Source organism: Bombina bombina, chromosome 9 (assembly GCF_027579735.1).
Source record: "Bombina bombina isolate aBomBom1 chromosome 9, aBomBom1.pri, whole genome shotgun sequence".
Classification (NCBI taxonomy): domain Eukaryota; kingdom Metazoa; phylum Chordata; class Amphibia; order Anura; family Bombinatoridae; genus Bombina; species Bombina bombina.
Window position 1 is genome coordinate 266461064 of NC_069507.1, and position 17500 is coordinate 266478563.

Consider the following 17500-nt stretch of genomic DNA (forward strand, 5'->3'; position numbering starts at 1 on the left):
CCGACGTGGAGCATCCTCTTCCATCCGACGGCAACTGAAGAATGAAGGTTCCTTTAAGTGACGTCATCCAAGATGGCGTCCCTTGAATTCCGATTGGCTGATAGAATCCTATCAGCCAATCGGAATTAAGGTAGGAAAAATCCGATTGGCTGATCCAATCAGCCAATAGGATTGACCTCGCATTCTATTGGCTGTTCCAATCAGCCAATAGAATGTGAGCTCAAATTATTGGTGCTGTGGACTTCAGTTGTTACTACATTACAGAGTGGCGTTTGCAGTAGCCCTCCATCACGTGCATCAGGTGTGTGCTGTCTGTCATATGTGAACGGTTAATAAATGTAGGTAGGTGGCGGCGATGTTAGGGACGGCAGATTAGGGGTTAATAAAATTTAACTAGTGTTTGCGAGGCAGGAGTGCGGCGGTTTAGGGGTTAATACATTTATTAAAGTGGCGGCGATGTCCGGTCGGCAGATTAGGGTTTAAATAATTTTATTATAGTATTTGCGATGTGGGGGGGGCCTCGGTTCAGGGGTTAATAGGTAGTTTATGGGTGTTAGTGTACTTTTTAGCACTTTAGTTAAGAGTTTTATGTTACGGCGTTAGCCCATAAAACTCTTAACTACTGACTTTTAATGCGGTAGGAGTCTTGACAGGAGAGGGTGTACCGCTCACTTTTTCCAAGACTTGTAATACCGGCATTAGGCAAATCCCATTAAAAAGATAGGATACGCAATTGAAGTAAGGGGATTTGCGGTATGCTAAAATCGTAGAAAAAAAGTGAGCAGTACACCTGTACCTGCCTGACTTGTAATACCAGCGGGCGTTAAAAAGCAGCGTTGGGACCCCTCAACGCTGCTTTTTAAGGCTAACGCAAGACTCGTAATCTAGGCGTAAGTTATTTTGCAACTTGTAATACCAACGCAACCCCAAATGTGCAAAACCCATAACGTGCGCAGTGTTTACGTGATTGTGAAAAACAGCTTTTTACCGTCCCTTGAAGTATTTTGTGATTTTATGTTAAAGTAAAGGAACTTTGTGTTACAACATTATTTATTTTTCTATTTTTCCTATTAAACATTTTCCTGTGTAAGTTAAATTACATTTAATGAATATTATTAGCACAATGTTACATTAAACCTGCAATAGGATTTGTACGCTGCTGTTACACTAACATTTCCTGAAAGGAACTTGTGCCACTAACAGATCTTTCTAGATAATGTCACCTGAGTGAAAAGCTTTAGAGAATTGGACCCAGAGTACCTGATGCAACAAGAAAAACCTCACTGACTGTGAAAGCACTGCCCCCAGAGAATTCACTAAATAAAGTGCACTGGATAGGGAAACTTAAAGGGACATTTTACACTAGATTATTCTTTCTATAAATGTTTTGTAGATGATCCATTTATCGAGCCCATCTAGTAATGTTTTTGTAACAATTGTGACAGGGTACAGGACCATGTGTATATCAGTCACAGGTTACAAAGAACAATCTATCACAGTCGTTAAGGGGTTAATGTTTTTCTGTTAGCTAACTCACCGGTTACTTGTTAATCAGGCCCAGGGCTATATAATAGCTCTGAGAAAGCAGGGAGAGGTCTCAGTATTAGGCTGCACAAGGAGGGTGCACATGGAGACCTGTGTAGGACCAGTCTAGTACCTGTGTAGGACCTGTGTAGGACCAGTCTAGTACCTGTGAAGAACCTGTGTAGGACTAGGACCTGTGAAGGACCATTGTATGGCCTGTGTAGGACTAGTCTAGTACCTGTGTAGTACCTGTGTAGGACTAGTCTAGTACCTGTGAAGGACCAGTGTATGGCCTGTGTAGTACCTGTGTAAGACCAGTCTAGTACCTGTGTAGGACCTGTGTAGGACCAGTCTAGTACCTGTGTAGTACCTGTGTAGTACCTGTGTAGGACCAGTCTAGTACCTGTGTAGGACCTGTGTTGGACCAGTCTAGTACCTGTGAAGGACCAGTGTAGGGCCTGTGTAGTACTAGTGTAGTACCTGTGTTGGACTTGTGTAGTACCTGTGAAGGACCAGTGTATGGCCTGTGTAGTACTAGTCTAGTACCTGTGTAGTACCAGTCTAGTACATGTGAAGGACCAGTCTATTACCTGTGTAGGACCAGTGTATGGCCTGTGTAGTACTAGTCTAGTACCTGTGTAGGACCTGTGTAGTACCTGTGAAGGACCAGTGTATGGCCTGTGTAGTACTAGTCTAGTACCTGTGTAGTACCTGTGTAGGACCAGTCTAGTACCTGTGAAGGACCAGTCTAGTACCTGTGAAGGACCAGTGTATGGCCTGTGTAGTACTAGTCTAGTACCTGTGTAGGACCTGTGTAGGACCAGTCTAGTACCTGTGAAGGACCAGTGTATGGCCTGTGTAGTACCTGTGTAGTACCTGTGTAGGACTAGGAACTGTGAAGGACCAGTGTAGGGCCTGTGAAGGACCAGTGTAGGGCCTGTGTAGGACCAGTGTATGGCCTGTGTAGGACCAGTGTATGGCCTGTGTAGTACTAGTGTAGTACCTGTGTAGGACCTGTGAAGGACCAGTCTAGTACCTGTGTAGGACCTGTGTAGGACCATTCTAGTACCTGTGTAGGACCAGTCTAGTACCTACCTGTGTAGGACCAGTCTAGTACCTGTGTAGGACCAGTGTATGGCCTGTGTAGGACCAGTGTAGGACCTGTGTAGGGCCTGTGAAGGACCAGTGTAGGGCCTGTGAAGGACCAGTGTAGGGCCTGTGAAGGACCAGTGTAGGGCCTGTGTAAGACCAGTCTAGTACCTATGAAGGACCAGTGTATGGCCTGTGTAGTACTAGTTTAGTACCTGTGTAGGACCTGTGAAGGACCAGTCTAGTTCCTGTGTAGGACCAGTGTAGTACCTGTGAAGTACCTGTGTAGTACCTGTGAAGTACCTGTGAAGGACCAGTGTACAGTGTACCTTACATTTACCTCTATTTTCATGTGTATGTGCTTTTCTATTAAGGTCATAAGTGTTTTGCCTATTTTTACACCTTTCACTTTGCGAGGAAAAACAGCAGGATCTTGAGGAGGAAAATGTATAGAGAATCCACCAGACCTTGCAGAGAAATTTCAGCTACTCACATGGAACTACCCTTTTTTTTTACAGTTTTTATAGTAAGGGAAACAATAAGCTTTACATTTTGTATTTACAAAATGAATTTACAATCCACAAATGCAGCAGCACCACTATGAGTAATACATTTATTTCAAGTGAAAAAATAAATTGCAACATACAAATACAGCCTCCATAAATACCTCTCATTAATTCCACCCCTTCTGACATCATGTGATTCACCAAAACTTGTCAAGCACTTTTTTTATATATATTTTAAGGGACAGTACATGGATAATTATTTCTACAAAAATATAGTCAAATCCCAGTCCTTATTCATTCATAAAGGAACCCTAGTTTCCAGATGATAGATCCAGAATGCTCTGTTTAAGTCTTCTCTCCCTATCACCCTCTTATCTGTCTGCCGGTATATGTTCAATAATCTTGTATCTCAAATGACTCTCTGAGTGTCCAGCCTCCTTAAAGTGACAGGAGAGCTTTCATACTGATTTCTAATGTTTGATTTATGTTCTGTAATGCGATCACGGCCCCTCCTAGTTGTCTCACCTACATATACTCTGGCACATGGGCATTTCAGAATATAGATTACAAACTCTGTTTAACAGGTAAAATATCCATTTATAGAAAATGGTTTCCCCATGCGAGGATGGAAAAAATGGGGGCCACATATTAAACTATTACAGTTAATACATCCAAGACACGGGACGCAACCATTCTTTTTAGAACCCAAATAGTTTGTCTAGTTATTCTCTTTGGGCCAATATACTGTATGTGTGTGGGTTACTATGTTTACTCCAATGCTTGTTAACCATTTTTACAATTATTTACAATTATTTTACTCGGTCTATTAAACTGCAAAAAAAATATTACTCTGTCTGACTCCATTTTCTTTCTTGGATTAGTCTGTAATAATGACTCCCTAGGTATTTTTAAAACCTGCTGTTTTTATCTCTCAATCAATTTTGCTTCATTTAAAAATATGAATTTGACAGCATTTTTTTGTAGTGCAGTTTTATTCTGGTTTCTATTGTGTTACTTAAATAGTTTTTACACCAGGGAAATAGCTAATACTGCTGGTATCAGATCACACACTTTCTATGCTCTGATCATGCACAGACACCTTCTGATGTTGTGTAAAGTCTCCCAGTTTGTATTTGCTATCACAGCAACTTATATTTATTTATTTTGACAAAATGATTTGTACTATGTGACAATTAAACAGACTGTGACTTCTACTGAGCTGATGTTTAATGCACGTTGTAATAATTCATATAAACCTTTTATCATTGGTCTGTATGATCACTACTTACCCGGCCAATGTAAGAAGACTTCAGCAAGATGGAGGTCAAATGAGCAGTGAAGGCCAATTCACTTCCAACCTCTCCCTGTTTAGAAGGTGTTATAATTGTTATAACAGAAAAACTACTCCCCTTGTGCAGCACCCCCTGCCTCCCCTAGTGCAGCACCGCCTGCCTCCTCTAGTGCAGCACCCCCTGCCTCCCCTAGTGCATCACCCACTGCCTCCCCTAGGGCAGCACCCCCTGCCTCCCCTAGGGCAGCACCCCCTGCCTCTTCTAGTGCAGCACCCCCTGCCTCCCCTAGTGCAGCACCCCCTGCCTCCCCTAGTGCAGCACCCCCTGCCTCCCCTAGTGCAGCACCCCCTGCCTCCTCTAGTGCAGCACCCCCTGCCTCCTCTAGTGCAGCACCCCCTGCCTCTTCTAGTGCAGCACCCCCTGCCTCCCCTAGTGCATCACCCACTGCCTCCCCTAGTGCATCACCCACTGCCTCCCCTAGTGCAGCACCCCCTGCCTCCCGTAGTGCAGCACCCCCTGCCTCCCCTAGTGCAGCACCCCCTGCCTCCTCTAGTGCAGCACCCCCTGCCTCCCCTAGTGCAGCACCCCCTGCCTCCTCTAGTGCAGCACCCCCTGCCTCTTCTAGTGCAGCACCCCCTGCCTCCCCTAGTGCATCACCCACTGCCTCCCCTAGTGCATCACCCACTGCCACCCCTACTAGTGCAGCACCCCCTGCCTCCCCTAGTGCAGCACCCCCTGCCTCCCCTAGTGCAGCACCCCCTGCCTCCTCTAGTGCAGCACCCCCTGCCTCTTTTAGTGCAGCACCCCCTGCCTCCCCTAGTGCATCACCCACTGCCTCCCCTAGTGCAGCACCCCCTGCCTCCCCTAGTGCAGCACCCCCTGCCTCCTCTAGTGCAACACCCCCTGCCACCTCTAGTGCAGCACCCCCTGCCTCCCCTAGTGCAGCACCCCCTGCCTCTTCTAGTGATGCACCCCCTGCTTCCTCTAGTGCAGCACCCCCTGCCTCCCCTAGTGCAGCACCCCCTGCCTCCCCTAGTGCAGCACCCCCTGTCTCCCCTAGTGCAGCACCCCCTGCCTCCCCTAGTGCAGCACCCCCTGCCTCCCCTAGTGCAGCACCCCCTGCCTCCCGTAGTGCAGCACCCCCTGCCTCCCCTAGTGCAGCACCCCCTGCCTCCCCTAGTGCAGCACCCCCTGTCTCCCCTAGTGCAGCACCCCCTGCCTCCCCTAGTGCAGCACCCCCTGCCTCCCCTAGTGCATCACCCACTGCCTCCCCTAGTGCAGCACCCCCTGCCTCCCGTAGTGCAGCACCCCCTGCCTCCCCTAGTGCAGCACCCCCTGCCTCCTCTAGTGCAGCACCCCCTGCCTCCCCTAGTGCAGCACCCCCTGCCTCCTCTAGTGCAGCACCCCCTGCCTCTTCTAGTGCAGCACCCCCTGCCTCCCCTAGTGCATCACCCACTGCCTCCCCTAGTGCATCACCCACTGCCACCCCTACTAGTGCAGCACCCCCTGCCTCCCCTAGTGCAGCACCCCCTGCCTCCCCTAGTGCAGCACCCCCTGCCTCCTCTAGTGCAGCACCCCCTGCCTCTTTTAGTGCAGCACCCCCTGCCTCCCCTAGTGCATCACCCACTGCCTCCCCTAGTGCATCACCCACTGCCTCCCCTAGTGCAGCACCCCCTGCCTCCCCTAGTGCAGCACCCCCTGCCTCCTCTAGTGCAACACCCCCTGCCACCTCTAGTGCAGCACCCCCTGCCTCCCCTAGTGCAGCACCCCCTGCCTCTTCTAGTGATGCACCCCCTGCTTCCTCTAGTGCAGCACCCCCTGCCTCCCCTAGTGCAGCACCCCCTGCCTCCCCTAGTGCAGCACCCCCTGTCTCCCCTAGTGCAGCACCCCCTGCCTCCCCTAGTGCAGCACCCCCTGCCTCCCCTAGTGCAGCACCCCCTGCCTCCCCTAGTGCAGCACCCCCTGCCTCCTCTAGTGCAGCACCCCCTGCCTCCCCTAGTGCAACACCCCCTGCCTCCTCTAGTGCAACACCCCCTGCCTCCCCTAGTGCAGCACCCCCTGCCTCCCCTAGTGCAACACCCCCCTGCCTCCTCTAGTGCAACACCCCCTGCCTCCCCTAGTGCAGCACCCACTGCCTCCCCTAGTGCAGCACCCCCTGCCTCCCCTAGTGCAGCACCCCCCTGCCACCTCTAGTGCAGCACCCCCTGCCTCCCCTAGTGCAGCACCCCCTGCCTCTTCTAGTGCAACACCCCTGCCTCCCCTAGTGCAGCACCCCCTGCCTCCTCTAGTGCAGCACCCCCTGCCTCTTCTAGTGCCGCACCCCCCGCCACCTCTAGTGCAGCACCCCCTGCCTCCCCTAGTGCATCACCCACTGCCTCTTCTAGTGCCGCACCCCCTGCCACCTCTAGTGCAGCACCCCCTGCCTCCCCTAGTGCAGCACCCCCTGTCTCCTCTAGTGCAGCACCCCCTGCCTCCTCTAGTGCAGCACCCCCTGCCTCCTCTAGTGCAGCACCCCCTGCCTCCTCTAGTGCAGCACCCCCTGCCTCCCCTAGTGCAGCACCCCCTGCCTCCCCTAGTGCAGCACCCCCTGCCTCCCCTAGTGCAGCACCCCCTGCCTCCTCTAGTGCAGCACCCCCTGCCTCCCCTAGTGCAGCACCCCCTGCCTCCCCTAGTGCAGCACCCCCTGCCTCCCCTAGTGCAGCACCCCCTGCCTCCCCTAGTGCAGCACCCCCTGCCTCCCCTAGTGCAGCACCCCCTGCCTCCCCTAGTGCAGCACCCCCTGCCTCCTCTAGTGCAGCACCCCCTGCCTCCTCTAGTGCAGCACCCCCTGCCTCCCCTAGTGCAGCACCCCCTGCCTCCCCTAGTGCAGCACCCCCTGCCTCCCCTAGTGCATCCCCCCTGCCTCCTCTAGTGCAGCACCCCCTGCCTCCCCTAGTGCAGCACCCCCCTGCCTCCTCTAGTGCAGCACCCCCTGCCTCCTCTAGTGCAGCACCCCCTGCCTCCCCTAGTGCAGCACCCCCTGCCTCCCCTAGTGCATCCCCCCTGCCTCCTCTAGTGCAGCACCCCCTGCCTCCCCTAGTGCAGCACCCCCTGCCTCCTCTAGTGCAGCACCCCCTGCCTCCTCTAGTGCAGCACCCCCTGCCTCCCCTAGTGCAGCACCCCCTGCCTCCTCTAGTGCAGCACCCCCTGCCTCCTCTAGTGCAGCACCCCCTGCCTCCTCTAGTGCAGCACCCCCTGCCTCCCCTAGTGCAGCACCCCCTGCCTCCCCTAGTGCAGCACCCCCTGCCTCCCCTAGTGCAGCACCCCCCTGCCTCCTCTAGTGCAGCACCCCCTGCCTCCCCTAGTGCAGCACCCCCTGCCTCCTCTAGTGCAGCACCCCCTGCCTCCTCTAGTGCAGCACCCCCTGCCTCCCCTAGTGCAGCACCTCCTGCCTCCCCTAGTGCAGCACCTCCTGCCTCCCCTAGTGCATCACCCCCTGCCTCCCCTAGTGCATCCCCCCTGCCTCCTCTAGTGCAGCACCCCCTGCCTCCCCTAGTGCAGCACCCCCTGCCTCCTCTAGTGCAGCACCCCCTGCCTCCCCTAGTGCAGCACCCCCTGCCTCCCCTAGTGCAGCACCCCCTGCCTCCCCTAGTGCAGCACCCCCTGCCTCCTCTAGTGCAGCACCCCCTGCCTCCCCTAGTGCAGCACCCCCTGCCTCCTCTAGTGCAGCACCCCCTGCCTCCCCTAGTGCAGCACCCCCTGCCTCCTCTAGTGCAGCACCCCCTGCCTCCCCTAGTGCAGCACCCCCTGCCTCTCCTAGTGCAGCACTCCCTGCCTCCCCTAGTGCAGCACCCCCTGCCTCCTCTAGTGCAGCACCCCCTGCCTCCCCTAGTGCAGCACCCCCTGCCTCCTCTAGTGCAACACCCCCCTGCCTCCCCTAGTGCAGTACCCCCTGCCTCCTCTAGTGCAGCACCCCCTGCCTCCCCTAGTGCAGCACCCCCTGCCTCTTCTAGTGCAACACCCCCTGCCTCCTCTAGTGCAGCACCCCCCTGCCTCCCCTAGTGCAGCACCCCCTGCCTCCTCTAGTGCAACACCCCCTGCCTCCCCTAGTGCAGTACCCCCCTGCCTCCTCTAGTGCAGCACCCCCTGCCTCCCCTAGTGCAGCACCCCCTGCCTCCCCTAGTGCAGCACCCCCTGTCTCCTCTAGTGCAGCACCCCCTGCCTCCCCTAGTGCAGCACCCCCTGCCTCCCCTAGTGCAGCACCCCCTGCCTCCCCTAGTGCAGCACCGCCTGCCTCCCCTAGTGCAGCACCCCCTGCCTCCTCTAGTGCAGCACCCCCTGCCTCCCCTAGTGCAGCACCCCCTGCCTCCCCTAGTGCAGCACCCCCTGCCTCTCCTAGTGCAGCACCCCCTGCCTCTCCTAGTGCAGCACCCCCTGCCTCCTCTAGTGTAGCACCCACTGCCTCCCCTAGTGCATCACCCACTGCCTCCCCTAGTGCAGCACCCCCTGCCTCCCCTAGTGCAACACCGCCTGCCTCCCCTAGTGCAGCACCCCCTGCCTCCTCTAGTGCAGCACCCCCCTGCCTCCCCTAGTGCAGCACCCCCCTGCCTCCTCTAGTGCAGCACCCCCTGCCTCTCCTAGTGCAGCACCCCCTGCCTCCTCTAGTGTAGCACCCCCTGCCTCCCCTAGTGCAGCACCCCCTGCCTCCCCTAGTGCAGCACCGCCTGCCTCCCCTAGTGCAGCACCCCCTGCCTCCTCTAGTGCAGCACCCCCTGCCTCCCCTAGTGCAGCACCCCCTGCCTCCTCTAGTGCAGCACCCCCTGCCTCCCCTAGTGCAGCACCCCCCTGCCTCCTCTAGTGCAGCACCCCCTGCCTCCCCTAGTGCAGCACCCCCTGCCTCTCCTAGTGCAGCACCCCCTGCCTCCCCTAGTGCAGCACCCCCTGCCTCCTCTAGTGCAGCACCCCCTGCCTCCCCTAGTGCAGCACCCCCTGCCTCCTCTAGTGCAACACCCCCTGCCTCCCCTAGTGCAGTACCCCCTGCCTCCTCTAGTGCAGCACCCCCTGCCTCCCCTAGTGCAGCACCCCCTGCCTCCCCTAGTGCAGCACCCCCTGCCTCTTCTAGTGCAACACCCCCTGCCTCCTCTAGTGCAGCACCCCCTGCCTCCCCTAGTGCAGCACCCCCTGCCTCCTCTAGTGCAACACCCCCTGCCTCCCCTAGTGCAGTACCCCCTGCCTCCTCTAGTGCAGCACCCCCCTGCCTCCCCTAGTGCAGCACCCCCTGCCTCCCCTAGTGCAGCACCCCCTGTCTCCTCTAGTGCAGCACCCCCTGCCTCCCCTAGTGCAGCACCCCCTGCCTCCCCTAGTGCAGCACCCCCCTGCCTCCCCTAGTGCAGCACCGCCTGCCTCCCCTAGTGCAGCACCCCCTGCCTCCTCTAGTGCAGCACCCCCTGCCTCCCCTAGTGCAGCACCCCCTGCCTCCCCTAGTGCAGCACCCCCTGCCTCTCCTAGTGCAGCACCCCCTGCCTCTCCTAGTGCAGCACCCCCTGCCTCCTCTAGTGTAGCACCCACTGCCTCCCCTAGTGCATCACCCACTGCCTCCCCTAGTGCAGCACCCCCTGCCTCCCCTAGTGCAACACCGCCTGCCTCCCCTAGTGCAGCACCCCCTGCCTCCTCTAGTGCAGCACCCCCTGCCTCTCCTAGTGCAGCACCCCCTGCCTCCTCTAGTGCAGCACCCCCTGCCTCTCCTAGTGCAGCACCCCCTGCCTCCTCTAGTGTAGCACCCCCTGCCTCCCCTAGTGCAGCACCCCCTGCCTCCCCTAGTGCAGCACCGCCTGCCTCCCCTAGTGCAGCACCCCGTGCCTCCTCTAGTGCAGCACCCCCTGCCTCTCCTAGTGCAGCACCCCCTGCCTCCTCTAGTGTAGCACCCCCTGCCTCCCCTAGTGCATCACCCACTGCCTCCCCTAGTGCATCACCCACTGCCTCCCCTAGTGTAGCACCCCCTGCCTCCCTTAGTGCAGCACCGCCTGCCTCCCCTAGTGCAGCACCCCCTGCCTCCCCTAGTGCAGCACCCCCTGCCTTCCCTAGTGCAACACCCCCTGCCTCCCCTAGTGCAGCACCCCCTGCCTCCCCTAGTGCAGCACCCCCTGCCTCCCTTAGTGCAGCACCCCCTGCCTCCCCTAGTGCAGCACCCCCTGCCTTCCCTAGTGCAACACCCCCTGCCTCCCCTAGTGCAGCACCCCCTGCCACCTCTAGTGCAGCACCCCCTGCCTCCCCTAGTGCAGCACCCCCTGCCTCCCCTAGTGCAGCACCCCCTGCCACCTCTAGTGCAGCACCCCCTGCCTCCCCTAGTGCAGCACCTCCTGCCTCCCCTAGTGCAGCACCGCCTGCCCCCCCTAGTGCATCCCCCCTGCCTCCCCTAGTGCATCCCCCCTGCCTCCCTTAGTGCAGCACCCCCTGCCTTCCCTAGTGCAACACCCCCTGCCTCCCCTAGTGCAGCACCCCCTGCCTCCCCTAGTGCAGCACCCCCTGCCTCCTCTAGTGCAGCACCCCCTGCCTCCCCTAGTGCAGCACCCCCTGCCTCCCCTAGTGCAGCACCCCCTGCCACCTCTAGTGCAGCACCCCCTGCCTCCCCTAGTGCAGCACCCCCTGCCTCCCCTAGTGCAGCACCGCCTGCCTCCCCTAGTGCATCCCCCCTGCCTCCCCTAGTGCATCCCCCCTGCCTCCCCTAGTGCAGCAACGATTCTACCCCCATTGCGAGAAAAGTAGCTATTTTGTCTCTCTCACCGTCAGTGCGTTGTTAAACACGGTCCCAGAGGGTTTGAAGCAGCCAGTTCTTATGTCCTGAGACCTTTCCAGGAAGGATAAAGCTCTATCTGTGACAGTCTGATCGACAAATACATGTTTGGATACTTCTTGCAAAGCACGTACGGCATTTGCTGTCAGCCTGAGGTAACACAACACAAAGTGCACACAGATTAAATCCCTTTTCACAACCATTCTGCATTATTAGCATATCCTGCACTAGTGGTGAAAATACTCATGATGTATTAGTAGAGTAGGATTCCCATCTTGCATTAAAAGTGTACATTACCTGTTTTCCACTAGCAGTATGTGATACCCACCTGCACTAGTAGTGTATGATACCCACCTGCACTAGTAGTGTATGATACTCACCTGCACTAGTAGTGTATGATACCCACCTGCACTAGTAGTGTATGATACCCACCTGCACTAGTAGTGTATGATACCCACCTGCACTAGTAGTGTATGATACCCACCTGCACTAGTAGTGTATGATACCCACCTGCACTAGTAGTGTATGATACCCACCTGCACTAGTAGTGTATGATACTCACCTGCACTAGTAGTGTATGATACCCACCTGCACTAGTAGTGTATGATACCCACCTGCACTAGTAGTGTATGATACCCACCTGCACTAGTAGTGTATGATACTCACCTGCACTAGTAGTGTATGATACCCACCTGCACTAGTAGTGTATGATACCCACCTGCACTAGTAGTGTATGATACCCACCTGCACTAGTAGTGTATGATACCCACCTGCACTAGTAGAGTATGATACCCACCTGCACTAGTAGTGTGTGATACTCACCTGCACTAGTAGTGTATGATACCCACCTGCACTAGTAGTGTATGATACCCACCTGCACTAGTAGTGTATGATACTCACCTGCACTAATAGTGTGTGATACCCACCTGCACTAGTAGTGTATGATACCCACCTGCACTAGTAGTGTGTGATACTCACCTGCACTAGTAGTGTGTGATACTCACCTGCACTAGTAGTGTGTGATACCCACCTGCACTAGTAGTGTGTGATACCCACCTGCACTAGTAGTGTGTGATACCCACCTGCACTAGTAGTGTGTGATGCCCACCTGCACTAGTAGTGTGTGATACCCACCTGCACTAGTAGTGTGTGATACCCACCTGCACTAGTAGTGTGTGATACCCACCTGCACTAGTAGTGTGTGATACCCACCTGCACTAGTAGTGTGTGATACCCACCTGCACTAGTAGTGTGTGATACCCACCTGCACTAATAGTGTGTGATACCCACCTGCACTAGTAGTGTGTGATACCCACCTGCACTAGTAGTGTGTGATACCCACCTGCACTAGTAGTGTGTGATACCCATCTGCACTAGTAGTGTGTGATACCCATCTGCACTAGTAGTGTGGGATACCCGCACTAGCAGAGCCAGCTCCCCGCACTAGTAGTGTGTGTCTGACTTCATTACTGAAAGCATCTTGGAACCTTCCTGCACTAATGTTGTATGATAATCACTCAGCAGTAGCGGTACATACACCCGCCCTGCTCTAACAGTGTGTCATGCCCACGCTATATTAATACCGTGCAATAACTACCCTGATCTAATTATCTCTTGTTACTCTTTCTGCTGTTCCCAGCAACTCACACATACAGTGGGTATTGAAAAGAATCACCCCCCTTGAAAATAATCACATTTTGTTGCTTTGCAGCCTGAAATAAAGACACACAGTTTTTGTTTATGCAGTTGTAATTACTCAGTGCAACTTATAACAACCAAGTGAAAGATACAACACCAACATGTCAGGCAAAAATAAAGACAATTCAAAAACAGAATCACTGAGTTGCAAAAAGGATCACCCCTCCTAAAATTACTTGTAAACTAAATCAGGTGTAGCTAATCACCTTCTCAACGGTACACACAAAGCCATTTAACCTTCAACTGGGATCAGCTGTGGTCACATTGATTAGCTCAGCAGGAAAAGAGCTTTCATGGAGCATCTCAGTCCCTGGTAGTGCAACTGAAGCAAACAATTAACTATGGGTGGGAAGACACTGTTAAAAGATCTTCAGGATAATGTTCTGGACAGGCACAAGTCAGGAAATGGATACAAGAAAATTTCAAAGGCTTTGTCAATGCCTAGAAGCACAGTGAAGTCTATTATTAAGAAGTGGAAGGTATTTGGTACAATACAGACCCTCTCTGGATCAGGACATTGCTCCAAACTAGATGAAAAACCCAGGAGGAAACTGGTCAGAGAGGCTACCAAGAGGCCCACCCCAACCCTGAAGCAGTTGCAGGAATTTATGACAAAGAGGCCTATTTATCAAGCTCCGTATGGAGCTTGAAGGGCCGTGTTTCTGGCAAGTCTTCAAACTCGCCAGAAACACAAGTTATGGAGCAGCGGTCTAAATACCGCTGCTCCATAACCCTGTCCGCCTGTTCTGATGAGGCGGACAGGAATCGCCGCAATTCAACCCAATCGAATACGATCGGGTTGATTGACACCTCCCTGCTGGCGGCCGATTGGCCACGAGTCAGCAGGGGGCGGCGTTGCACCAGCAGCTCTTGTGAGCTGCTGGTGCTATGCTGAATACGGAGAGCATATTGCTCTCCGCATTCAGCGAGGTCTTGCGGACCTGATCCGCTCTGTTGGATCAGGTCCGCAAGACCTTTCATAAATCCGCCTCTAAGAGTGGTCATTGTGTGCATATGAGAGCAATATCACAAATTCTCCACAAATGTGGCTTGTATGGGAGGGTTGCAAGAAAAAAGCCACTCCTCAAGAAAGGCAACATGCATTCACGACTGAGCTTTGCCATAACACACCTAGGAGATTCTGAGGCCACATGGAAAAAGGTGTTATGTTCAGAAACTAAAATTGTATTATTTGGCCTTAACACTGAAGGATATGTCTGGAGGAAATCCAATACAGCTCAATATCCAAATAACACCATACTTACAGTCAAGCATTGAGATGGTAATATCCTGTTATAGGAGTGTTTCTCTGCAGCAGGCACTGGAGCACTTGTCAGGATAGAAGGAATAATGGATGGGGCAAAATACCATCAAATTCTTGAGGAAAATCTGCTGCCCTCTGCCAATAAGTTGTCAATGGGAAGAAGGTTTACCTTCCAACATGACAATGACCCAAAGTACACAGCAAATATGACCACACAGTGGTTGAAGGAGAAAAACTTGAATGTCCTTGCACGGCCTAGTCAGAGCCCAGACTTAAAACCCATTGAATATCTGTCGCATGGCTTGAAGACTTCAGTCCACAAACAGTCACCATCATATGTAATGGAACTGGAGCAGTTCTGCAAAGAAGAGTGGGTAGATATTGCACAGTCTAGATGTGCAAAGTTACCAGAGACAGATCCCAACAGACTAAAGAATTTAATTAAAGCAAAAGGTGGTTCAACAAAATACTGACACAAGGGGGTGATCCTTTTTGCAACTCAGTGATTCTGTTTTTGAATTGTCTTTATTTTTGCCTGACATGTTGGTGTTATATCTTTCACTTGGATGTTATAAGTTGCACTGAGAAATTACAACTGGATAAACAAAAACTGTGTCTGTCTTTATTTCAGGCTGCAAAGCAACACAATGTGATTCTTTTCAACACCCACTGTAATGTATTGCGCTCTGTCACTGTATATGTGATCATGGTATTGTCTTGTTATCTGCCTCGGGCAGCACCATATTGTGGGAGAATACACCAGTACATTAACTAACATTGTCACGTGCTGTGCTGCTATAACTGAGTATTCACACAGCATTCACTCTTTATTCACAGGGGCCTCTTATTTAATCTGTAGCATTCACTGTAAAAACTCTTCAGAAAACAGGTGAAGCCCTCATATACTGTCACATATACACAATCAGATGCTCACAGGCAAGCACATGTATATGCTTATGTACATACACACATACACGTGCACAAATACACATACATACACGTGCACAAATACACATACATACACATGCACAAATACACATACATACACATGCACAAATACACATACATACACATGCACAAATACACATACATACACGTGCACAAATACACACATTCACGTGCACAAATACACATACAGGGAGTGCAGAATTATTAGGCAAGTTGTATTTTTGAGGATTAATTTTATTATTGAACAACAACCATGTTCTCAATGAACCCAAAAAACTTATTAATATCAAAGCTGAATATTTTTGGAAGTAGTTTTTAGTTTGTTTTTAGTTTTAGCTATTTTAGGGGGATATCTGTGTGTGCAGGTGACTATTACTGTGCATAATTATTAGGCAACTTAACAAAAAACAAATATATACCCATTTCAATTATTTATTTTTACCAGTTAAACCAATATAACATCTCAACATTCACAAATATACATTTCTGACATTCAAAAACAAAACAAAAACAAATCAGTGACCAATATAGCCACCTTTCTTTGCAAGGACACTCAAAAGCCTGCCATCCATGGATTCTGTCAGTGTTTTGATCTGTTCACCATCAACATTGCGTGCAGCAGCAACCACAGCCTCCCAGACACTGTTCAGAGAGGTGTACTGTTTTCCCTCCTTGTAAATCTCACATTTGATGATGGACCACAGGTTCTCAATGGGGTTCAGATCAGGTGAACAAGGAGGCCATGTCATTAGATTTTCTTCTTTTATACCCTTTCTTGCCAGCCACGCTGTGGAATACTTGGACGCGTGTGATGGAGCATTGTCCTGCATGAAAATCATGTTTTTCTTGAAGGATGCAGACTTCTTCCTGTATCACTGCTTGAAGAAGGTGTCTTCCAGAAACTGGCAGTAGGACTGGGAGTTGAGCTTGACTCCATCCTCAACCGGAAAAGGCCCCACAAGCTCATCTTTGATGATACCAGCCCAAACCAGTACTCCACCTCCACCTTGCTGGCGTCTGAGTCGGACTGGAGCTCTCTGCCCTTTACCAATCCAGCCACGGGCCCATCCATCTGGCCCATCAAGACTCACTCTCATTTCATCAGTCCATAAAACCTTAGAAAAATCAGTCTTGAGATATTTCTTGGCCCAGTCTTGACGTTTCAGCTTGTGTGTCTTGTTCAGTGGTGGTCGTCTTTCAGCCTTTCTTACCTTGGCCATGTCTCTGAGTATTGCACACCTTGTGCTTTTGGGCACTCCAGTGATGTTGCAGCTCTGAAATATGGCCAAACTGGTGGCAAGTGGCATCTTGGCAGCTGCACGCTTGACTTTTCTCAGTTCATGGGCAGTTATTTTGCGCCTTGGTTTTTCCACACGCTTCTTGCGACCCTGTTGACTATTTTGAATGAAACGCTTGATTGTTCGATGATCACGCTTCAGAAGCTTTGCAATTTTAAGAGTGCTGCATCCCTCTGCAAGATATCTCACTATTTTTGACTTTTCTGAGCCTGTCAAGTCCTTCTTTTGACCCATTTTACCAAAGGAAAGGAAGTTGCCTAATAATTATGCACACCTGATATAGGGTGTTGATGTCATTAGACCACACCCCTTCTCATTACAGAGATGCACATCACCTAATATGCTTAATTGGTAGTAGGCTTTCGAGCCTATACAGCTTGGAGTAAGACAACATGCATAAAGAGGATGATGTGGTCAAAATACTCATTTGCCTAATAATTCTGCACTCCCTGTACATACACGTGCACAAATACACACACATACACGTGCACAAATACACATGCATACACGTGCACAAATACACACACATACACGTGCACAAATACACACGCATACACGTGCACAAATACACATGCATACACATGCACAAATACACACACACAAGTGCACATGCATGCAAAATGCACACTAATGCCACATACACAGACATTTATATGCTTATACACACACACACAGACACACACACACACACAGGTGCACAAATACACACACACAAACAAGTGCACATGCATGCAACATGCACAATAATGCCACATACACAGAAATTTATATGCTTATACACACACACGTGCACAAATACACACATGCACACACACATACAAGTGCACATGCATGCAACATGCACAATAATACCACATACAGACATTTATATGCTTATACACACACACACATACACACACACACATGCATGCAACATGCACAATAATGCCACATACACAGACATTTATATGCTTATACACACACACACGTGCACAAATACACACATGCACACACACATACACAGACATTTATATGCTTATACACACACACACACATGCATGCAACATGCACAATAATGCCACATACACAGACATTTATATGCTTATAGACACACACACACGTGCACAAAT

The 17500-nt window shown here is 51.9% G+C and overlaps 1 protein-coding gene across 1 annotated transcript in view; it reads right to left on the bottom strand.

Annotated features, from left to right (window-relative positions):
- Positions 1-17500, bottom strand: part of LOC128640574 (alpha-2-macroglobulin-like) — a 222341-nt gene that overhangs the window by 34228 nt on the left and 170613 nt on the right. Inside the window, exons 28-29 of the mRNA XM_053693045.1 lie at positions 11174-11333; positions 4409-4483 (exon numbers count right to left, since the gene is read on the bottom strand). Of these exons, the coding sequence (XP_053549020.1) occupies positions 4409-4483; positions 11174-11333 (235 nt within the window). The remainder of the gene's footprint in view (positions 1-4408; positions 4484-11173; positions 11334-17500) is intronic.